Below are 22,266 nucleotides of genomic sequence, written 5' to 3'. Positions count from 1 at the left end.
GCATTCATTTGCACCGCTTTAACATGCAGAGAAGGCTCATAAAAATGCACGGAGGTTCATCGGTGCAGGTAAAGGGGCTTTAACTGACCTGTCTATGCTGGCTAAGCGCTCCCTTTCTTGCGGCGTAAGCTTCGGAAAGTCCTCCTCGGTTTCACTCGCTTTTCCCGTCGCCATTTTCTTTTCCTCATCACCACCAGCAGCAGCAGCAGCAGCAGCAGCGCGAGCTACAGCGGCCACCGACACTCCGCACGATTTCATAGACAAAAAACTCCAGCGAAAATATTTACGCACCGCAAGCCGAGGACCTTTTTTGCGTAGATCTACACGCAAAAATGAATAGACGGAAAATAATTTCCTCTCAACACCCCCTTTTTCACATTGTCCTCGACATAAATGAGTCGCAGGTAGCAGGTACACCAAAATGCATGCAGAATGAGCAATGCAAGGTTTAACGGTTTAAATTGTTATTTAGTAATGTCTCAAACTTCCCCCTTAGTCGCCAGCTCAAACTTGTTATAATTGTGTCACTCAAGCGAACCCACGCCGCCGCCGTCGGAACGCCTTCTCTGTGGTTTTGGCCAATCGCTGCTTTCGACGAGGACCACGTGAGCGGCCTTGTCTTGGGATCCTTTTTTTTCACATAAACTTTCAAGGGGGAGGGTAAATAACAAACCCCTCAACTTTACGCCATGTCTTCGCCTGCTGTGATTGGCTCACCTGGATTTATTATGATTACGTAACACAACCATAAGCCGCATTATTGGTTCAAGCGTCTGTCTGTTTAACAACCCAGGGTTTTAAGGATGTAATGAGAACGTTGCCACTACGTATTGCTACTATGTATGTATTTATGTAAGTATACAAATACACCGTACATTATTGTATTGCATTTATTTTTATTTATGATTAATGTATAATGCTGTATAATGCCTCAGTTTCAGATAATAAATACCATTATGCAAATCAAATCCCATAATCCTATCGTTCTTCCTTCCATTATTTCTTTCTTAATTATATTTTTCTTTCTTTCTTTCTTAAAAAATCCCGAAAGAGGGAGAGATTATCCAATAACTTTAGGAAATTATTAAGATAATTATTATTAGGCTCTTATTATACTACCGTGTTTCTTATTGTATAAAGCCAGTTTCAGACAAGCAGACCTTTGATTGTGTAGTTAAACAATATTGTATATTCTAACATTTCACTTGAAACTATTTGCAAAGTATTTCAAATATTTTGAGAATAACACATTCAAACAATCGTATGGGTATGTGGGCAGTGATTGCACGTAAATTACGTAGGATTTTTGCGTAGAGCTGCAGCGGTTGCGAACATTGAGAACACAGCCTCATAAAATGGCGGATCGCGGTGAAGGTAAATAAACTGGCTAACCAAACATTAGAAAGAATTGTCTTGATTGACAACGTGTTTATTTAACTACATGGGTTATATGCAACGACATTGCAAGTGTTTCCAATGAGTAGCATGGTGTTCGCTTATTGTGTCAGCAGACTAACTGATACAGATATCATGTAGCTAATTCGTGGAAGATTCAACCATATAGCCTACTTTTTTTTTCATTCGTGGCTTTCTAATTGCACGTCGGTGAATACATTTAAAACATCTTCTGCTCGCAGGTTATATTTCAATAAGGTGCGATGGTTATGGTTGGCTATTATCAGTGTTAATAGTTAAAGAATGGTTCTTGCCGTTTCTCACCACTTATTTTGTTTTTGTATCAGATCATAAACGGGTTAATCTAAATTAATAAAGGATGTGAAACAGGTTTTGGACCTACAATTGCTTTTTGGGAGGAAATGCATAAATAATATGTATAGAAACTGTTTACCAATGCAAACCATCCTAATGAATTATATGCATCTCTGTTTTGTGATTTTAGACCGTGAATATAAAATTATTACGTATAATGACAATTACTGTTGTTTTCAGATGTAGATGCAGAGAGTGAAGATGAATTGTATGAGGTGGTTAACATCACAGATTATGCCAGGAGGCATCAATGGTGGAGTCGTGTTTTTGGGAACAGTACTGGACCCATTGCAGAAAAGTACTCTGTGGCTTCACAGATCATGATGGGTGGAGTGACCGGATGGTTAGTGTTAATATAGACAACCAATATTCTAGGTTGTTCTACATGCATGAAATAACTTAATAAATGCATTGATTAGTATGTCCAGTCCACTCATAGATCTCTGTCCTCTAGGTGTGCTGGTTATCTCTTTCAGAGAGTTGGAAAAATTGTGGCTACTGCTGTTGGAGGGGGATTCCTTTTGTTACAAGTATGGATTATTAAAATGCATACATCATATAGCCTAGCCATTTTAAGGATTACGCTTCAATGTCATTTTACCTATGGGGGGAAATATATTTTCTTATTTCAGATTGCCAACCACAGTGGCTATGTGCAGGTTGACTGGAGGAAAGTGGAAAAGGATGTCAATAAAGCTAAAAAGCATTTGAAGAAAAATGCAAACAAAGCAGCCCCTGAGCTGAATTCCTTTATAGAAGAGGTAAGTATTCTGTCATACTTTATTCATACAATCATATACCAGTGTATACAAATATTCAAAAAAAAAAAACATTGTGTATTATTATTTAGTGAATGCAAATAATGCTTTAAAGGATTAGTTCAATTTTAAATAAACTTTTGCTGATAATTTACTCACCCCCATGTCATCCAAGATGTCCATGTCTTTCTTTCTAAAGTCGAAAAGAAATTAAGGTTTTTGATGAAAACATTCCAGGATATTTCTCCATATAATGGACTTCAATGGGCTCCAAATGGTTCAAGGTCCAAATGACAGTTTCAGTGCAGCTTCAGAGGACTTTAAACAATACCAAACGATACCAGACAATGAATAAGGGTCTTATCTAGCGATAATCTCTGAGCTCCGCCCTAACTTTCGCTAAGTGAGGTCAAATACGAGCGTGGTCCTAGATATATCGATTGTAGATGCCTCATTAGCGCCTGCACGGATCAATAGACTGAGGCATCTACAATCGATATTTTTATGACCACGCTCGTATTTGACCTCACTTAGCGGAAGTTAAGACGGAGCTCAGAGATCATCACGTTCGTCTGATAAGAGGTAAAATAATAGCATAAATACTGCTCGGTTTCTCACAGAAACTGATCGTTTCGCTACATAAGACCCTTATTCATTGTCTGGTATCGTTTGGTATCGTTTAAAGTCCTCTGAAGCTGCACTGAAACTGTAATTTGGACCTTGAACCGTTTGGAGCCCATTGAAGTCCATTATATGGAGAAATATCCTGGAATATTTTCATCAAAAACCTAAATTTCTTTTTGACTGCAGAAAGAAAGACATGGACATCTTGGATGACATGGGGGTGAGTAAATTATCAGCGAAAGGATTAGTTCACTTTTAAATAAACTTTAAGTTCTTACTATATAATATAACAACCTACATTATATAAATGGTATTTTTATCCTTTACAGTCCACAGAATTTGTGAAGAGGAATATTGTTATCTCTGGTGGATTTGTTGGAGGATTTCTGCTGGGCCTGGCCTCCTAAATGAAACCTGGATCTACTGTATTGCCACTGATATAAGTAGTTTGCACTGTAATGTTCTCCCTTATTTCGGTATCACAGCGATACAGCACTGGAACCTGATGTATTGTCAGAAGCAGTCAGTTCAAGGGACATTTGCTGAACTGTTCTTCTGAACATATTCCTCTAAAATGTTGTAGCTGTACATAGCCTAAACAACCGGAAGGAGAGAGAGTGATATATTATGCCAATAACTTTATGGAACATTGGTGGTGTGGTTTTTATTATGTTGTTTTTAATATTATTTTGCTTATTGTTAATCAGTAAGACATTAACATCTTCTGTTACGTATACAACTACTAAAGTGTTTCTTATTTTATTTTGTTTTTGACTGTACAATATTTTAGTTGTATAATTTCCTTAATATACTTGTCAAAAAGCATGCATTGTTTTTTTTTTGAGAGTTACTTTCGTGATGTATTTTATTAATATATATACTACCCACCAATAACATGTTTGTGCAAATAAAAAAAAAACGAATGTCTTTCTGGTTATTTGCGGTCTTTTCATATTAATTTTTTTTTAGTTTTAAGTGCATCTGTCCTGTTGCTTTTACCTTAATCTGTTTTTTCTCCAGTGGTGCAAGGAGGAAAAAATCTAAACTTTAAAAGGTTTAAAAAACAATTAGGTGTATCTTTATAGTAGATGTTTATAGTGATGTAGCTATATAGACAAAAGCATGAACTTCTTTTACCTAACACTTTTTACAGGGTAAGTACTGATGAGGAATTGCACGCAGCAATAACCATAGATCACGTCGTTTACAGTATGTAACAACAACTTGGCTGAAGAGTGAGAAGTAGTGTATGTCATTAGCTCAAATTAATTTATCAATTGACTTTATTTATTGACGTTTTGCGTTATAAATCGAAACGGTGATATTCAAATGTGTTGAGATACCGGAAATATGATTAATTTAATTTCCTGATCTATTTTAAACTAAAACATAATAGATTAACCCAGAACAGTTTCATCACATGAAGACGTATTTAATGCATTATCACGTGATCTGTGTTGGTTGCCTAGCAATGACATTTGCAAACGCAAACAAGTTATTACCTTGGCAACCAGTTGTGCAGTCTGGTTTCGTCCCGCACTGAGGAAATATTACATTATCGCTTGCTACTAAACATGGCGTTACCAATGCTTCCTGGAAATTCAGTCAACAGAAATGTTAAGTATATACAAATGTTTTGTATGTGTTGAGGACAAAATGTTGTGAATAAAAGCTGTATCTGTATTGTTAGCTATGTTAGCGGCTAGAGCGGTTTACTTTTAAAAACATTTAGAGCGTGTAACTAGGTAACTGTTATATATATATAACGTTATAAGTTTAATGGTTTATATATATATATATATATATATATATATATATATATATATATATATATATATATATATATATATATATATAATATACATACACTACTATTTTCCTCCTATATATATATATATATATATATATACATTAGGCTACTGCTGAAGAAAACATTTTATAGTGTGGAAAGCAGGATTGTAAAGAAATGGTGAAAAGTGTACATTTTATTTTATTTTTGATGAACTATTTTCCAGCTTGGAAAAGAAAAATTTCACAAATCTCAGCATTTTGATTATTCAAATGGAGTAGCCATGATGGTTGGGACAGAGAAGCCAGGCATTGGAGGAGAACTGCTTCTGGGGCAGAGCGCAAAACCCAAGAATTCACTTTTTCTAAAGACAGAAGGAAGTGATGCTCCGGCATGGGTTGCCTTTGACAAACAGGTTTGTCATCATTATAAGGGAATATAATATACCTTTTTACCTAGTGTTGTGCAAAGTATATTAATTTCCCCCCACTATTTTCTTACCTGAAGGTCCTGTGTTTTGATGCTTATTTCCAAGAAACTGTACCTCAGAGGAGGGAAGAAAAATATAGAGTACGGAAGTGCAAGATTTACTTCTACCTGGAGGATGACACTATACAAGTAGTGGAGCCAGAATTCAAAAACAGTGGGATCCCACAGGGTAAACTATCAACATCATACATAGCATCATGATAAATGAGAAGCCAGTAAAAACATCCCGTTTAAATCCAGCTGTTCTCCTTCCATGTAGGAACTCTGATTCGACGCCACCGTATTCCTCTGCCAGCTCCTAAAGATGATTGCTTCTACAATGTGCACCATTTTAACATCAATCAGGAAATAGTGCTCTATTCTAGGACCTTTAAGATTACGGGCTGTGACCCCTTCACACGCAACTTCCTGATAAAAATGGGGGTGCGCATAAACCCCCCTGCTTCTGCACCAACAGATCCATATACCACACTTCGACAAGAGGTAAGCACCGCGTGTCTAAAAAGCCAAATCAATACTTCAGTATTATAATGTTTCTTTACCCCTTGCAGATGGAGAACATGAAGCCACTGCGGCCGTATGAAAGACTGGATACCCTGAAGCAGTTTTTGGAACTTGACCGCAAAGTCCTGCGCTTCTACTGCTACTGGGATGATACTGAGAGCATGTTTGGAGACTCCAGAGAGATGATCTTGCATTACTTCCTGGCAGATGACACCATGGAAATTTATGAAGTTGTCCCTCCAAACACCGGTCGAGATGCTATCCCTAAATTCCTGCACAGGGGCAAGCTTCCCAAGGTTAGTTAAAAATCAGCACAGTGAAAAAAAAATTTTCTTAGCATATTCTTATTTTTTTTATTAAAGTAACCATGAATCAAAATGGACAAATCCTTGTTTTTTTTAATGGAATATTGCAGTATTTATTATAAACGATTTATCCTTGCAAAATAATCTTTAATCAAAATAACTTACCCTCCCTCTTGCAACAACATCTTCTATTCTCAGATCACAGCAATAGCAAAACACAACGATTCGATTAATTCCCAATGGAAAAAATCAAGTCCTGCCCTAAATTTTCCTTGTTTGATGAAGCCTTTATACTCGAATATACATCAATCAGGCATTACATTATGACCACTGACAAGGGAAGTGTATAACACTGATTATCTCTTCATCACGGCACCTGTTAGTGGGTGGGATATATTAGGCAGCAAGTAAACATTTTGTCTTCAAAGTTGATGTGTTAGAAGCAGGAAAAATGGCCAAGCATAAGGATTTGAGCGAGTTTGACGAGGGCCAAATTGTGATGGCTAGACAAGGGTCAGAGCATCTCCAAAACTGCAGCTCTTGTGGGGGTGTTCCCGGTCTGCAGTGGTCAGTATCTATAAAAAGTGCTCCAAGGAAGGAACAGTGGTGAACTGGCGACAGGGTCATGGGCGGCCAAGGCTCATTGATGCGCGTGGGGAGTAAAGGCTGGCCCATGTGGTCCGATCAAACAGATAAGCTACTGTAACTCAAATTGCTCAAGAAGTTAATGTTGGTTCTGATAGAAAGGTGTCAGAAAACACAGTGCATCTCAGTTTGTTGCGTATGGGACCAGACCAGTCAGGGTGTCCATGCTGACCCACTGTCCAACAGTGGCCACGTGAGCATCAGAACTGGACCACGGAGCAATGGAAGACGTGGCCTGTTCTGATGAATCACATTTTCTATTACATCACATGGATGGCCGGGTGCATGTGCGTCGCTTACCTGGGGCACTCCTGGTACCATGGGCAATGTTCTGCTGGGAAACCTTGAGTCCTGCCATCCAAGTTGATGTTACTTTGACACGTACCACCTAAGCATTGTTTCTTTTAGAACTTCCTTTCATGGAAATGGTACTCCCTGGTGGGTGTGGCCTCTTTCAGCAGGATAATGCGCCCTGCCAAAGCAAAAATTGTTCAAGAATGGTTGGAGGAGCACAACAATGAGTTTGAGGTGTTGACCGTAGCATATGACGTAGGACGCTCTGGTGAGAATATGCAAATTCTCGCGAGAACCAAGTTTTGTTTTGTATCTTCTGCGCTTCCGCATTTGTCACCGGAACTTACCTGGAACTTACTTACCTGTGTCCTACATCATACGCTGGAACGCCAGTCTCTCTTGAACGCGTGTATGACAGTTAGCGGAAGTTAGAGATTACATTTTGTAAAGTTTTAAATATGGATATTTTTCTTACACAAACGCATCGCTTCGCTTCAGAATGCCTTTATTAACCTCCCGGAGCCGTGTGGAGCACTTTTAGATGGAAAGATGCACTTTTATGGACTTCAAAACAGAAACAGCCATTCACTGTCATTATAAAGCTTGTAAGAGCCAGGACGTGTTAATATAACTCCGATTGTATTCGTTTGAAAGAAGAATGTCAAATACACCTAGGATGACTTGAGGGTGAGTAAATCATGGGATAATTTACATTTTTGGGTGAACTATCCCTTTAACATAACATTAAAAACCGTATAGACACCAACATTTTGAACAGTAGTGTATAAGCATAAGGTTTAAACTTAAAACAGGAAGTCAATTTGTATGTAATACAAATGGTAAAAATACTAAAGCTGATGTGCTACAGAGGTGTTGATTTTAATGGGAATGAAATGTGAAATTGAATGAAAATGAGTTTTTACTCTTTGTTCCACCTTTAGACGAGACTAAGTGGTTATCAGTTCCTCTCTCCTCTTTCGCTTGGACAAATTTCTCCATCCTCCATGCCAAGCTTTTATCTAGACTGACAGGGCTGAAAGAACATCCAACTTCCCTAAAGCACTTTTCAGTTTCCTCTCTGCTATTGTTTTTCAGTCTAATTTCATTATGAAGGATGGATTTGTTCAGGGTTTTTTTTTTTTTTTCGTCTGTTGTCATGTTGTTTTGTTTTCTGTTGCCTTTCACTACATGTCATTTGACAAGGTTTGCAGGAATCCCCCAGTGAGAAAATAATAATGAACCCATTTGCTAATTTCGTATGTCCTTCAAGTATTGAAAAACTGCAATTATTTTTTGTTCAAACAGAATGCTCCTATTCCCAAACGTCACCCTGGAGAAATAACAGACCGCACAGTCCTCAATGTATTTGGACCAGTTGGACAAGGAGGACGCTACATTTTGGATAGCCTCAAAGTAAGTACTGATTAAAAAATAGACCATTGTGAACACCCCATGACATTCATATTACTTTTTTTTTTTTTTTACCAATACCATTTTTTATAATTTTAGTGGACAAATGTTTCAATTTTAATGGACTAGTATGTCAATGTCTCCTTACATCTTACAGACTGGAGCTGTAGATGAAGAATTCTATAAAGACTGTGACCTGACGATTGGAGGCGTCATTAACGTGTGGGGTCGTAGGGTGTTATTATGCGACTGCGACAACTTCACCAAAGAGTATTATCGCTCCAAATATGGTATTGGTGAGTTACATCATCACTCAAGTGGACGGAGTAGTATGCTTTTAAAGATGTTGAGATATTGGCTTAACGTTATATTGATTAATCTATCATATTTCATGATTTGTAATAAATTTGTGTCAATGCAAATAATCGAATTCCTTAGTCAAAGGAGCCATTCTTTCCATTTTATCATTTATTTAATAGTACAAAAATATAAATGTTTAATAATAATAATAATATGCAGGGCCGCAGGAATGATAATTATTATTATTAGCATTCCCAAGACCCTATATAGGACAAATGGTTTGGAGAATTGATAGATTGTTGTTAATATTATTATACGTTTTGGAGATTTTCAGAGGGAGGACTGTTTTCCGGATGCTATTAATGACCACATGATGTCAGTATTGAGTTTCATCTCTTACTCTGAAGCTATAATGAACTCGCATTTATTTTGTTTGCCACAAACAAACTCTCTACAACATGTGCTTCTTGTGCTCAATTGCTTTTTGCAGTGAAGTAAAAAGCAAATGTACATACCTCAACTCCTCATTTTCAGCACGCATCTCATCTGTGTGGTCTGACAAGCTGTTCATTATTTTCAAAGTCATCCTGTCGTAAATCCCATGTCTCTATGAGAGACTAATGCTCCCCGGTGTGCTTTCATCCCTGTGAATAACTGTCGGAATAACACACATTGAACAGCAGAAGACTAAAGGAGCAGAACTGATTGACACCTCAAGGTGACTCAGTTTTTGGACAGCAGATATGAGCAATGGCCAGCCCGGCCTCTTTATCTTCAAAAGCCCGGACATGAGAAGCACACAAGCTCCGTGCCAACAGTAACACAATACGGGTGCGCGTGCATCTGTCTGCTGCGGCGTTATGCCGACTGAAGAGATCATAGCATTAGTTGCACATGAGCCTAATGGAGCCAGGTTGACACAGGCTCTGATGAAGCACTTGTTCGTTTTAAGAGGTTACAGATTGACTTCATAAGGGTAAACGCAACTCTGTATGGCCTCACTTCCGGTGTTCCATGCCTTATGTCTGCTTAACTGTGTGTGTGGGAGATGTTTTTGATGTTTTCTTCCTGTGTGGCTTCATAGAGGACTTCACACCTGTCTCATACAAGGCCCCGTCCCCTCCCAAACCAGCCAAACAGGTGCCACCCTACACTGGATTTGGATCTGAGGAAGATTCGCTCTGCTCCTGTCAGGGTTTGCTGCCTAAACCTCCACAGAAAGATTTCAAGAAGCTTATGGAGAAAGACAGGTAACCAGTGGCACTAATCTCCCTTAGGACGTCCAGAGTATATACTTCCCTTCCATTTAAAACCATTAATATTATTTCAAAACAGACCCTTACTGGTTCCTGATCATTTTGACAGAAGGGTTTAGACCCTTGTCTGTTCTACTAAAGTCATCCTTCATCAGTTAAGTGCAGCTCTTTGCAGTACAGCACTAGGAAGTGGACGAAAGTGCCTTCATAAATAATCAGAGGCTCAAACGGAATCTCATGATACTTCTGATTTAAAACCCACATTTGCAAGTCAGTTTATTATTATACATTGCTTTCACAGTGCTTCACTTCCAAATATAATCCCAGAACCAGTATCATGCTGTAAATTATTCTCTTGCTCAATTTGTTTTGGACAATACATTGTCATACATTGGCAGGCGTAGAGTTTTAAGAGAGAAAAAAAAATCTTCTAAATAAAGGATTCTTTTATAGATAGTAATAACCTCAAAGCAGCTAAGTGACAGGACTAAACCCACACTGAATAAGCAAGGAAACATCTTGAATGTAAGTAAGGAACCAAGACCCATCCTGTTCTTGTCAGCCTGGTGACTAAATATTTAAAGAATAGCCATAACAAGTTGGAAAGAGGGCAGCTCTTCAGACTTTCTAGTAAACGTTAGGATGCTCATAGATTTTGGGAATGTAAAAAGTTAAAAGACTAGTGAATATTCTATAACAGTAACAGAACATTCTCCGGCCAGATGATAAATTAGCTTTTTTCCTCAACTTCTAGGCAAGGTCTGGTGAGCAATGTGTTGAGATTTGTGGGGAAAATGTTGACTGACAGTCCTATCGACAAGGAACGCATTTTTATCATATGCGTCTACCTCAGTGATGACACCATAGCTGTCTTTGAACCTCCTCAGAGAAACTCAGGTACTGCCATCTTGTTGAAATTCAGATCAGAAAAAAACATAATTAAGATTCTGTCTAATTTTATTCCATTGTTCTTGTGTTTAAGGTGTGATTGGGGGCAAGTTCTTAGAGAGAGGTCAAGTGAAGAAGCCAGGACAGGAGCTGTTTAAGAGTGAGATGTCTGAGTATTTCACAGCTCAGGATTTATATGTGGGAGCACGACTGGATTTGAACAATCAGCCTTTCCAGCTGCTGGATGCTGATGAATTTACATTCAACTATATGGAGCAGCATGCTGATGAGGTAACACGCGCACACACACACAAAATCATTTTGTCTCTTCTCTTTTCCACAACCTATTCTGATTAACTTTGTTTAATGAATAAATCACCCAACTTTTTGCTAAGCCGTGCCAAGATATGAGTCTACACAGAAACTTTATTTGAAAGTCCTATGTTTCTCAATTACTTAGTTCCCCAAGGCCAATATTGGCACCATTATCAGCAAGGTAAAATCCATCAGTGAGGAACAGCAGAAGAAAGTAAAACAGTTCTTCATGATGATTGACCCAAGCAGCACTGGCTTCATTCCATATGAGTCATTCAGGTAAGGAGCCGGCCAAAAATTCACAGATAAAAGGTACATAACACCCTGTTCTAGCCTGCCATATACTATACAGTTAAACTGAATGAGATTTGTGGGCGGGATTACCTGCAGAAATAGAACTGACTGGCAAAATGTCCTTTTGCAGTCATGGCAGATTTGGGGGAAAAAAAGAAGAGACTTTTTATTGGTCGTTGCCCCTGCAAGACATTGTTATAAAAACAAATATTGTCAAATAGAAGCAGTAAAGGCTAATTTACACTAATCAATTGACCAATGCAGATAGTCACCAGATTACAGTAGGTCTACATCACTTCTCAGACATTCCAAGACCAGTCAAACAACGATGCAACATGTTCAATCAGCAATAACAAATGCTGACCAACGCTAACAACAGCAGTAACACACTGATTCGACAGAACTCAACGAATGTGTCTGTTGCCATTGTTGTACATTGGCCTTAAAAGTACTGGCTAAACAATTTAGTTTGAAATTGCACACAAACTTAAATTCCTCACTGTGTTCTTTACAGGACTCTGTTGGCAGATATGGACATTCAGTTGTCTGAACACGAGATCATGATGCTGGGTCGCAATTATTCAGTGCGGGAACAGCCAGAGGTGGACGTGGGCCTCATGCTTGCCGTGGCTCAGGATCAGCTAAAGAAGAAAAACTTTGAAAACTTCTCAGATATGATCCGTGCTTTCACACATGAGGACCGGGGCAGGTAGAGCTTTCCATTTCAGTCTCAAATCAATCATATTTTTTTTTATTAATTAAGGCCCGAGCACCGATGGTGTGAGGACCCTATTGGAATTGCTCAACCTATTATTATTCTTCTCGCGTCAGAAGGGGTGAAAATATATGTCTGATAAGGGTTTCAGAATTAGGCATGGCAAAATGGCTCGATAGTGCCACCTACAAAATTTCAATTAAGTGCCGTTCGAGCTACGTTTCACATACGAGTATGAAATTCGGTAGATATATGTAACAGCCCAATACCTACAAAAAAGCACATGGGAGCAAAATCTAAAAACCCAACAGGAAGTGAGATATTTTGAATTTTCTCTGTACATTTCTTGCAGTTTTTGCCATTTCCAGACATTGTACTTTAACAAACTCCTCCAAGAGATTTAATCAGATCATCATCATATTTGGTCAGTCTAATCTAAAGGCCTTAGCTATGTTAAATTGTGAAGATCTTGAGTTTTCCCTGAAGTGCGTGTTCGTGGCAGCCTCGCAAAGTTTGATGTTTCGCCATAAAACAGGAAGTTGTTGTAACTCGGGTATACAATGTCCAATCTGCCCCACACTTAACATGTTTTATTAGAGTCATGTCCTGAACACATCTACACACCAATATTCAGTTACAGTCATAGTGCCACCTGCTGGCAGAAGGAAGTGTGGCACATCAAAATGACTTTGCTGTATTTTTCTATATTTACCCGCTTAAATGCATCTTGCTCACTATTCGCTGTTTTCCTGAGGCCACCGGGTGGTGGGGTGCGAGGGCCCTTTCATCACTGCTTGCAGCTTTAATTATCTTTTTATTTTATATCATACCATTTTATTTTAATATATTTATTTTTAATCTTATGTAATTAAGGGTTAGTTCACCCAAAAATGAACATTCTGTAATTAATTACTCACCCTTGTGTCGTACCAAACCCGCAAGACCTTCGTTCATCTTCAGAACACAAATCAAGATATTTTTGATGAAATCCGAGTACTCTCTGATCCCTCCATAGACAGCAATGTAATTAACACTTTCAAGGTCCAGAAAAGTAGTAAAAATATTGTTAAAATAGTCCATGTGACTCCAGTGGTTCAACTTTAATTTTATGAAGCGACGAGAATAATTTTTGTTCACAAAAATAACAATGTTATTCAATAATTTCGTTCTAGCCTGTGCCAGTCTCCTATGCAGTTTATTTTGTAAGTACAGTGCAGCTTCCACGTCATCATCACACACATGCGTCGGGGTGCTCACGCGAACAGCATCGGCTGCCGTAGAACTTGAAAGCGCTGCACTGTTTACAATGTAAACTGCGTAGAATACTGGCACAGTCTAGAATGCAATTGTTGAATAAAGTCCTTATTTTTGTTTGTTTTTGCGCACAAAAAGTATTCTCATTGCTTCATAAAATTAAGGTTGAACCACTGGAGTCGCATGGACTATTGTAAAAACAATGTTTTTACTACCTTTCTAGACCTTGAAAGTGTTAATGAACTCTTTCCTCACCAAACACAGAATTTTCTAGCATAGAAATCTAGATGCAGCCAGGGTCGTCTAGCAACTCTCTATAGACTTAAGAGCTTGAAAAACCAAACTCTTGTCAGGCCAATCAGAGTGTGTATAGAGTTGGTGGGCGGGCTTAACATAATGACGACAGGGTTGTGACGGTTCCGCGTGAAATCCCTGCTACTTCCCTGCTAACAAAGAACGTTACGGCACTGAAGTCATTCTTAAAAAAGGAAGATGTGTTCTGCGTTTTGCCGACCGGATAGAGCAAAAGTTTATTCTATCAACTAGCTCCGCTGGTGGGAAAACGCATGGGACTCAGCCACAACCCGCTTGTGATTATTGTCACCACTGATAGCGCTCTGGTTGGTTGTAGCGATATCCTATTGCGTGCAGAGGGAATTTGAAAGACAACCGTTTATCCCGCCTCTTGGATTGAGCCCTGCCAATGGTGTGTTCCCAGACCCAACATCTTGATGTTGAAAAACGCTTGCCTGCCAAACACAGAATTTTCTGGGTTTCCGTGTTTACACTGTTAGATGCTAGGGGGCGCTATTACGCATCTTCTGAAAGAGTACAGAATCTCCTGATCTAAACAGAAGCGAGGAAGAAGCAAAAAAAACAAGCGTATGTAAGCAGAGGCATATGTAAAATAACGTGATCATCAACGTTAAACATCATATAAATCAAAACTGCCTAATGTTACTGAATGTGTCGACCCAGGATGAGCTGTAGGACTGTGCAAGCTTTAGGGGTGTTGATGGACTCGATCTACTCCGTGTTTGATCATCGTTCTGAATCTGATCAGGATGTAGTCTTTAACAAAAACGTGATTTTCTCAGCTTTTTCTTCAAAACGTTGCTTTTTTGTGAAACTTGCCCATATTTAAGTGTTGATATTCACATGTAAAACTGATATTACTTTTAGTTGACTACAGAGTTTCACACACTCATTTTATAGTAGAACATGGGTGTCCAACCCTGCTCCTGGAGGGCTACCTTCCTGCACAGTTGCAAGAAAATAAAAACAACATAAAAAAAAAATAATGCAAAGATGTAGTCAACAAAAAGTAATAATATCAGTTTTACATGTGAATATTAACATTAGCAAAAAATGTTTTACTCAAAATACATAGATTGAGAAGAGGCCCTATAAGGGTCCTGTAACGAGATTTCTACTGGCCCTCCCACCACCCACAGCCGACCCCTAACTCGTCACCCCGAAATTCGTAATAATCAGTACAGGGAGTCCAGTTTACCTTGAAACACCATTCATTGTCAATACTGTGGATAATCCCTTTTTATACCCTAAACAAGCGACGTGAACTGGGAGTTACAACTCATAAAATCAAAACTACTTCAAATATTTAAAAAATTCCTTTGGATATCTTTTACTTAAGTCCAGATGAAATAAGAAGTGACATGAAATGATTTTTTGCTGATCATTTTCCAGTCGTGCCTGTTTAAGGGTTAATTGTGCAAATAGGGCTGTCAGAGAAAATATTTAAAATATGTATTCTTATGATTTATTAGTGGGATAGCGTGATTCATTTTAAATGGAGATTTTTCTGCATATATAGTTTTAAAACGGGATGCGTTTTTTTGTGCATTCAGTTCTTCTTTTAAGGAAAGGAAACAAAGTAATATGTCATCCCGTGGGCTTTCTTCTCCTACCATTGATAACATTAAAATGTGACACTGAGACCACCACTTCTATTTTGTATTTTTTACATTTAAAATAAAAAATCTTTCAGAAATATTCACAAGTCATATTATCTGCATAAAAATCTGAATTAAATTTTACAAATAATAACCTCAAAATAGTCTGTCCTAATTATTTACGATGCACATTACTTTATGTTTTTTTGTTTTACATTTGTTTCCAGATTAAAATTTTGAATACTAGATTTTTTAAAATATACACACCACTGTATTTAAACATAATCTCATAAATGAACATGTTTACTTTGTCTAAGTATATATTTCCTTCTGTTTTCTTCTTGTATTAAGCACTCTGTTGCAGTTTATTTACATGACCAAATGTTTATAATACGAAATCAACATTGACATAAACATGCATTCATACAGAACCACAAAACCGTTTCCCACTTTTTTTTAAAGACACACGCTCTCATGCAGGCACTGATGTGGCCCACTAACAACCACAGTGAGGTATAATAACCATCAATCTGCTTTGGATTGAGGGGGTGCGATTAGTTCCAGCGGTTCAAGTGAAGCATTGGAAACAGATGAAGACCTGTGGCATGTTGCAGGCAGAGGAAATAGATGAGGAAGAATGCCGGCAGGTCAACGTGCTTGTCCTGTTTATGTCACCCTGTGGAAAGTTTAGTTATTTTAAGATGTTCAAAATGTTCTGAAAATAATGAACCTAGAACGTCTGTAGCTGCCTGTCATGAATTCCAATGTTTAATCAGTTACATTTTACTGTATCTTATAATATGGTATATATTATAAGATACAGTAATATATAACTGATAAAACATTGGAGTTCATGACAGACAGCTACAAACTACAAAAGTGACAGTAAAGACATTTATAATGTTACAAAATGATGAATTCTATTTCAAATAAATGCTGTTGTTTTGAACCTCCTATTCATCAAAAAATGTATTACTGTTCCCACAAATATGTTAAGCAGAAAAAATGTGAAACTATTTTCTACATTGATAAGGGCACCAAATCAGCAAATTAGAATGATTTCGGAAGGATATATATAAGTTATATTTATTAATGAATGTACTGACACAAATTGCTTATTCATCATTTTGTCTCATTTCTGTTTTGCTGTAGATCTGGACACCTCTCTTCTAAAGAAGCATGGATCATCTGTAAAGCCTTCCGGCTGCCCTTTGCTGATGACCTACTACGAGCCCTTCTCGAGAAGTAGGGTCAAAAGAGCAAAACTCCCATTTATTATCCATTAAACATTTCAACGCAGAGCATCCATATTTCCTGCATCTCTCATGTTCGCATCCAGGTTTCAAGACGAGTCTGAGAAGATTGACTATCACGCCTTCCTATCAGGTATCAACTGGAGAGAAAACCCCGCCCCTGCTGTGCTTCCAGATGTCACCGTGAAGGTGAGTTTGAATGTGGTCTGGATGCAATGACGACTCTCAAGAAAAATAGTCCATTTGTTCTGTCACCGAACACATACTTTGAGACGTCATTCTTTGTCGTTTGCTAAAGCCGCCACATGCACATGAGAGTGTTTGTGTCAGGGTCCAGGCCATGGTAACCTGTGGGCCCCACAAGCTTTGAGCACCTCCAAGCCTCATCTCAAGTAAATCAGCCTTGGGAAAACCCACTCAACAACTACTCTGAAGTGGAGCTTTTATTACAGCGCAGTAATTTAGCATGCCTGCTTGGAGCCTAAGCAGAACCATCTGCTCACTGACTCGCAATGAGAAGACTTCCAGTTCTACCAGCAGGGGGAGTTAGCAGTCGATTTGTCTCTAGTTTCTCTCTGCTGTCTTTTCTATTTAATCAGGGCTTGCATACATAGTAATGTGAAGAAGTAAGACAGACTGTGCAATTCTTTTGCTTTGATCATATTTCTCATAGCTCATTTCATGTTGTTTATTGACTGTTAAATTTGCCAGTTTCCAGCCATTTCCTCTGGCCCTCGCTGAACCTAAATTAGCAGCCATCACAATGGTGAATTACCCTGCATTCATCAAACACTTCTTAGTATAAAAGAAAGAAGAATATGCGCCTCTGCACATTGAAACTGTAAGGATCGATTGATCTGTCTAATCGGGTTAGTCTAGTGAATTCGGTTGTTAAAGGGTTATTAGTTCACCCAAAAATGAAAATTCTGTCATTAATTACTTACCCTCATGTCGTTCGACACCCGTAAGACCTCCGTTGATCTTCGGAACATAAATTAAGATATTTTGGTTGAAATCTGATGGCTCTGAAAGGCCTCCATTGGCACAATGGCACGGTTCACTCTCAAGACCCTTAAAAGGTACTAAAGACGTTGTTACAAACTCCATCTCACTACAGTGGTTCTAAAATAACTTTATGAATCGGCGAGAATAGTTTTTGTGCGCAAAAAACCCCTAAATAACCACTTATATAGTGATGACGATTTCAAAACACGGCCTCATGAAGCTTCGAAGCGTTATGAATCAGTGAGTCGAATCATGATTCGGATCGCTTGTCAAACCCCCAAATTGCTGAAATTTGGCGATTCAAACCGCTGAATCGACTCGCTGATTCATAACGCTTCAAAGCTTCATGCGGCCGTGTTTTGAAATCGTCATCACTCTATAAGTCGTTATTTAGGGTTTTTTTGCGCACAAAAACTATTCTTGACAGAATTGACAGAATGACAGAATTTTCATTTTTGGGTGAACTAACCCTTTAAGTCTGACGTCACACGGTAACGCTTCCGGGTCCAAACGCTCTATCTCATACCACAAGAAAAACAACAAACTGTGTTAATAATATACACACACAATGTGGTGTAATACTACAAAAAAAATTATAATCATAACCTTTATCTCTATACCAAAATTCCAGATGGCCAGACAGTGATTAATCTTTTATAAATCGATAAAATATTAATATCTGTGACGCTGTGAGCACAGTGACTGTTGTGTAGACTGTAAGCATTTAAAATGTTTAACTTTTTTAAATGTTTGATGTTTAATAGGAATAATATAGTGCTCATAAACGGCCGTCGATGGCATTCTCAAGTGAAACGAGTTGAGGCTTGGACCCAGAAACGGCGTTCCTTACGTCACGACTTAACAAGCGGATAGAGCCATGTTTCTGTGCATAAGAATTATGTATATATTACATATGACAGGGTGATCAGATGATTTTCAGTGCCTATTGCACATGCTTGTTTAAAATATATCATATAAAATGCCCTCATATCCAGTATTATTTTAATACTATTTATATACTAAATATAGTATTTATTAATAATATGAATTAGAATTAGATTTTTAATTGTTTTAGGTTTAGAGATCTTTGTGAGAATGAGGGTGCTGCGAGTTACTCTAAACTGTTTATTATAGTTCATAAGTGCGTGTTGATGACTACACTAATTTATGGTAGTATGTTAGAGTATGATATACCATATTTTATCACAGTACTACATTTACCATGGTCAAAACACACAAAACTGTCCCCCTTTTTGAATTCATTGATAATTACATTGGATATTTTAATGATATATAGACTGCTGAACTAGAAATGTCCCCAGTTTTCATTTCAGAAATCCGGTCATCTTAACATATTGAGCAATAAAAATCTTATCTGCAGCAATTCTTTTTAAAAGACGATTACGGGTCTGATTTACTGAAGCACGCATAGTCGTTAAACATTTTTCATACATTTTTAAATAGCAAGTACAAGACATTTACCATGTGCTAAAGTCAATCCGGCCTGATAAATCTATCTTTCAGTGCGCCTTAATTTGCAGAGACATGAAATGAGAGTGCCAGCTAAACACATGTGCTCCAGGAAACTCTGCGAACTGTTTCTCAAAGCCTGTCTTGCTGTTGTTTTTAGTTTGACGCAGACTGGAGGGGAGAAGCTGCAGACCCTGCAGTTAAAACCATCAACTACTCACTCTTTCTGGAGGATGTCTTTGGCAGCGCCACAAACATTAATGACAGCTGAGAACGGCCTGATGGGATCCTCAATAAGATGAGAAAAGTCATGAAATCCGCTCGACTTTGTTTATTGCTCTGATTAAATTCACATTGTTGCACGTTGTTGTTTCTGTTGTGCTGCATGAATGTCATAATACCGTTTATGTGTATTTTTTTTATTCCACTTAAAATCAAAAACATGCTGGAATGAGAGAGCTGCTTGGAAGTGCCTTATGTGCCTCGGGACTAAGCGTGGAGCAGTTAAAAATACGAGCCGCTAAATCAAACCATATTTCATATACAGGCAGACAGACATGCACATTTGCTGTGATTGCGTGGATAAAGCTGTCAATATAATAAGACAACATGCCATGGCCATATGAGAGAAATAACTGCCTGCTATACAGTACCCATTCAATTCATATTTCCCAAAGGCCTTTTCGTGATTTAGTTAAAGGAAAGCGAGTGTTATCCAACATCCTCATTTTATAACCTGCATTGGCTGTTCACACTCTGATCTGACACATTATGCAATTGATAAATTCTGATATAAAAAGACAGGTTAAGCGTGTATGTAATCAGAGCTTTTGCGTTCAAGGCCTCAGTTCCTGGCCAAGACAGAAGAAGTGCATTACATCACACCGGCATTATCAAGTCTTCATTCCTAGCCTTCACACTTACTAAAATATTAGCCTCATGAGTTAGCAGGCTTCTGTCTGAAACACAAAGGCTGACGCATCTAGGACATATTTAGTCTGGCTCCAGTGAATGGGGAATGAGGCCACACTTTGACATCCTAGAATGCAACAATGACCCCGGTTACATCTGGTATTAACATCCATTGCTGTGGTCAGAATTTAATACAGGTATAAAATTGGGTCCAAATTGTTTTGGGATCTGATCACTCAAACCACATTCTGAAATAGTCAGAAATCGTGCGACCACAATGTATTTTTATTGTAAATGTTAATGCGTCACAGGCAACAACAAGGAATAGCCAGATATTGTCTGCAAAACAAAGTCTGGTAAATTAATACATGTAGATAAAGCACATGTTCATTTAATCAACTAAAATAACTGCATATCAGCACGAAGACTAAAATTCCCATCAACAAAGATACTGCCAGGTGTAAAGTATTACCATATCATCATTGCGGTTTATTTGATGTCTGTCTGAAGCATCAAATATTAATGTCACTGAACAGGTGAAATCATAAAAATAAGATATATTGTATTAACAATATAAAACTCCAAATAAAAAAAACGCCACATAGCCTATAAGATTATCTTTATTAGGCTACCTCTGAGACTTTAAGGGTAAGGTCACATTAATGATATTTCAGCTTTTCCATTATCACTTTCAAATCAAGCAGCTTTCTGTGTGTCAGCAGCACCAACTTGAACATGAGTGAAATCTGCGTTTGGAACCTCTTCGCCCTCGCATGAAACTCCCGAGCTCTTGGATTCCTCCAGAAATTGCTTAATTTCTCCCACGAGCAACGGTAAATGTGACCGCACTTCATAAGTCATTTCTGTGGCATACGTCTACAGAACCCCTAGACTAAATTATTGAGATGTCCAATGTTAGTACAAATTATTAATAAACATCAGTGCATCATTTATAGGGACAATTCACCCAAATCAAACTGAGGTAAGTGTCATGCTTCATAGTAGTAAGACCGTCCTTAAGGAACACTCGCTACAGTTTTTAAACCTACAGTCGTTCAGAGCTTTAACCAATAGTGTGTTCGCCATTTTAATGTTTCCTGGCTCTTGTTTAACTGATGTTTATTCAGTCTCTAGTCGAGTCTCCTTAAGTTCCTGCACAGGAAAATGTAATAAAAGTCTCTGGTGCAAAAGATCGCCAATGAATTTTTTAAAGGTCTATTGGTGGTTGCTAAACATTTTAATTAGTGTATTATAGTCAAAGCCAGTCATATTGCTTTAGTTATTCATTTGTTAGCAAATACTTTCTTATACAAAATGACTTACTACTGAAGAGACAGATCTGAACCAACAGATTTAACCACTAAACTGCTGCCAGTTGAAATACTTATAGAGATTAATATGAAGAGACAACAATAAGTATTTCATTTGTAGGTTGGTTTCTCCAAACATTTACAAAACACATTTTGGCTTTGTGGTGCCATCAAAACATTGCTGTTATTACACTGTAAAAACTTTCAGGTCTCCAATTGAACATTTTCTAGTGACTGATCACTTCTAAATTTTTTAGTCGGCCAAATTGAATTTCAAAAAAGAAAAAAGAAATTTTCAATTGGAGAGGCTGGAAATTTTTTACTGTGTATCAGTGTTGGGGAAAGTTACTTTGAAAAGTAATGCATTACAATATTACGTTACTCCCTTTAAATGTAGCTAACTAACTGCGTTACTTTTTTAAAAAAAATAATGCATTACGCTACTTTTGCGTTACTTTTTTTCACCTGGGCTGAGTTTGTTTTTTTGTTTTTGTATCAACAAAAAAAGTTATATTTTTGGGCAAATGTAAAGCCAAAATTTAAATAATAAACCTTAGGCTGAAGGAAATGCAAATTCACGCATGTAGAGTAGAGGGCGCAGCTCAAACAAACCTTTCAGCTCTTTCATTCTGGATAACTGAATAGGATGCAGGAGAAAAAAAGTTAAACACTCTTATTTCAGCAATAAAAACATCAAAATCGAAAGTAATTTTTGCTTATGGTTTAACTGAATCATCGAAGGTCAGAAGCAGGTACATTGGTCTATAAAGTGAGGTTAAATGCATACAAATAT

The 22,266-nt window shown here is 37.8% G+C and overlaps 3 protein-coding genes across 7 annotated transcripts in view; 2 read left to right on the top strand and 1 right to left on the bottom strand.

Annotated features, from left to right (window-relative positions):
* Nucleotides 1-570, bottom strand: part of kdm6a (lysine (K)-specific demethylase 6A) — a 72,247-nt gene extending 71,677 nt beyond the window's left edge. For 2 of the 4 annotated variants that reach the window (XM_079821677.1, XM_079821678.1), the window contains exon 1: nt 89-568. In XM_079821677.1, coding sequence (XP_079677803.1) covers nt 89-258 — 170 coding nt within the window. In that variant the 5' untranslated portion in view covers nt 259-568. Of the gene's footprint in view, nt 1-88 lie in introns of all 4 variants that reach the window. The other 2 variants (XM_079821679.1, XM_079821676.1) reach the window with 2 other exon arrangements.
* On the top strand, nt 557-4,079 carry fundc1 (FUN14 domain containing 1). Of its 2 annotated transcripts, none has more exons than XM_079821696.1 (5): nt 557-852; nt 1,951-2,113; nt 2,225-2,300; nt 2,403-2,531; nt 3,482-4,079. In XM_079821696.1, exons 1-5 carry the CDS (start codon nt 843-845, stop codon nt 3,557-3,559), a joined length of 456 nt encoding a protein of 151 aa, XP_079677822.1. In that variant the 5' UTR covers nt 557-842; the 3' UTR covers nt 3,560-4,079. The 2 variants fall into 2 exon arrangements, with proteins under 2 accessions (XP_079677822.1, XP_079677821.1); XM_079821695.1 differs by lacking the exon at nt 557-852 and adding an exon at nt 1,319-1,374.
* A 647-nt stretch (nt 4,080-4,726) lies between these two features.
* efhc2 (EF-hand domain (C-terminal) containing 2) lies at nt 4,727-19,644 on the top strand (the record flags this gene model as incomplete). The annotated part of the gene is made up of 15 exons (XM_079820709.1): nt 4,727-4,756; nt 5,168-5,356; nt 5,449-5,599; nt 5,690-5,913; nt 5,982-6,230; nt 8,484-8,591; nt 8,746-8,884; nt 9,973-10,138; nt 10,899-11,041; nt 11,127-11,323; nt 11,493-11,626; nt 12,156-12,350; nt 16,676-16,768; nt 16,863-16,965; nt 19,412-19,644. The coding sequence occupies 15 exons, from the start codon at nt 4,727-4,729 to the stop codon at nt 19,520-19,522; spliced, it is 2,232 nt and encodes a 743-aa protein (XP_079676835.1). The 3' UTR covers nt 19,523-19,644.
* Nucleotides 19,645-22,266: the final 2,622 nt, after the last annotated feature.

This window comes from Gobio gobio (genome assembly GCF_949357685.1).
Source record: "Gobio gobio genome assembly, chromosome: 7".
In the NCBI taxonomy this organism is placed as follows: Eukaryota; Metazoa; Chordata; class Actinopteri; order Cypriniformes; family Gobionidae; genus Gobio; species Gobio gobio.
The sequence above is the reverse complement of the archived record's forward strand: the minus strand, read 5'-3'. Positions and strand labels throughout refer to the sequence as shown.

Excerpts from the sequence above, each read along its gene's own strand:
- fundc1 (XM_079821695.1), top strand. Across the intron at positions 2,114-2,224 it reads ATGGGTGGAGTGACCGGATG|GTGTGCTGGTTATCTCTTTC; the intron begins GTTAGTGTTAAT and ends TCTGTCCTCTAG. Across the intron at positions 2,301-2,402 it reads GGGGATTCCTTTTGTTACAA|ATTGCCAACCACAGTGGCTA; the intron begins GTATGGATTATT and ends TTCTTATTTCAG.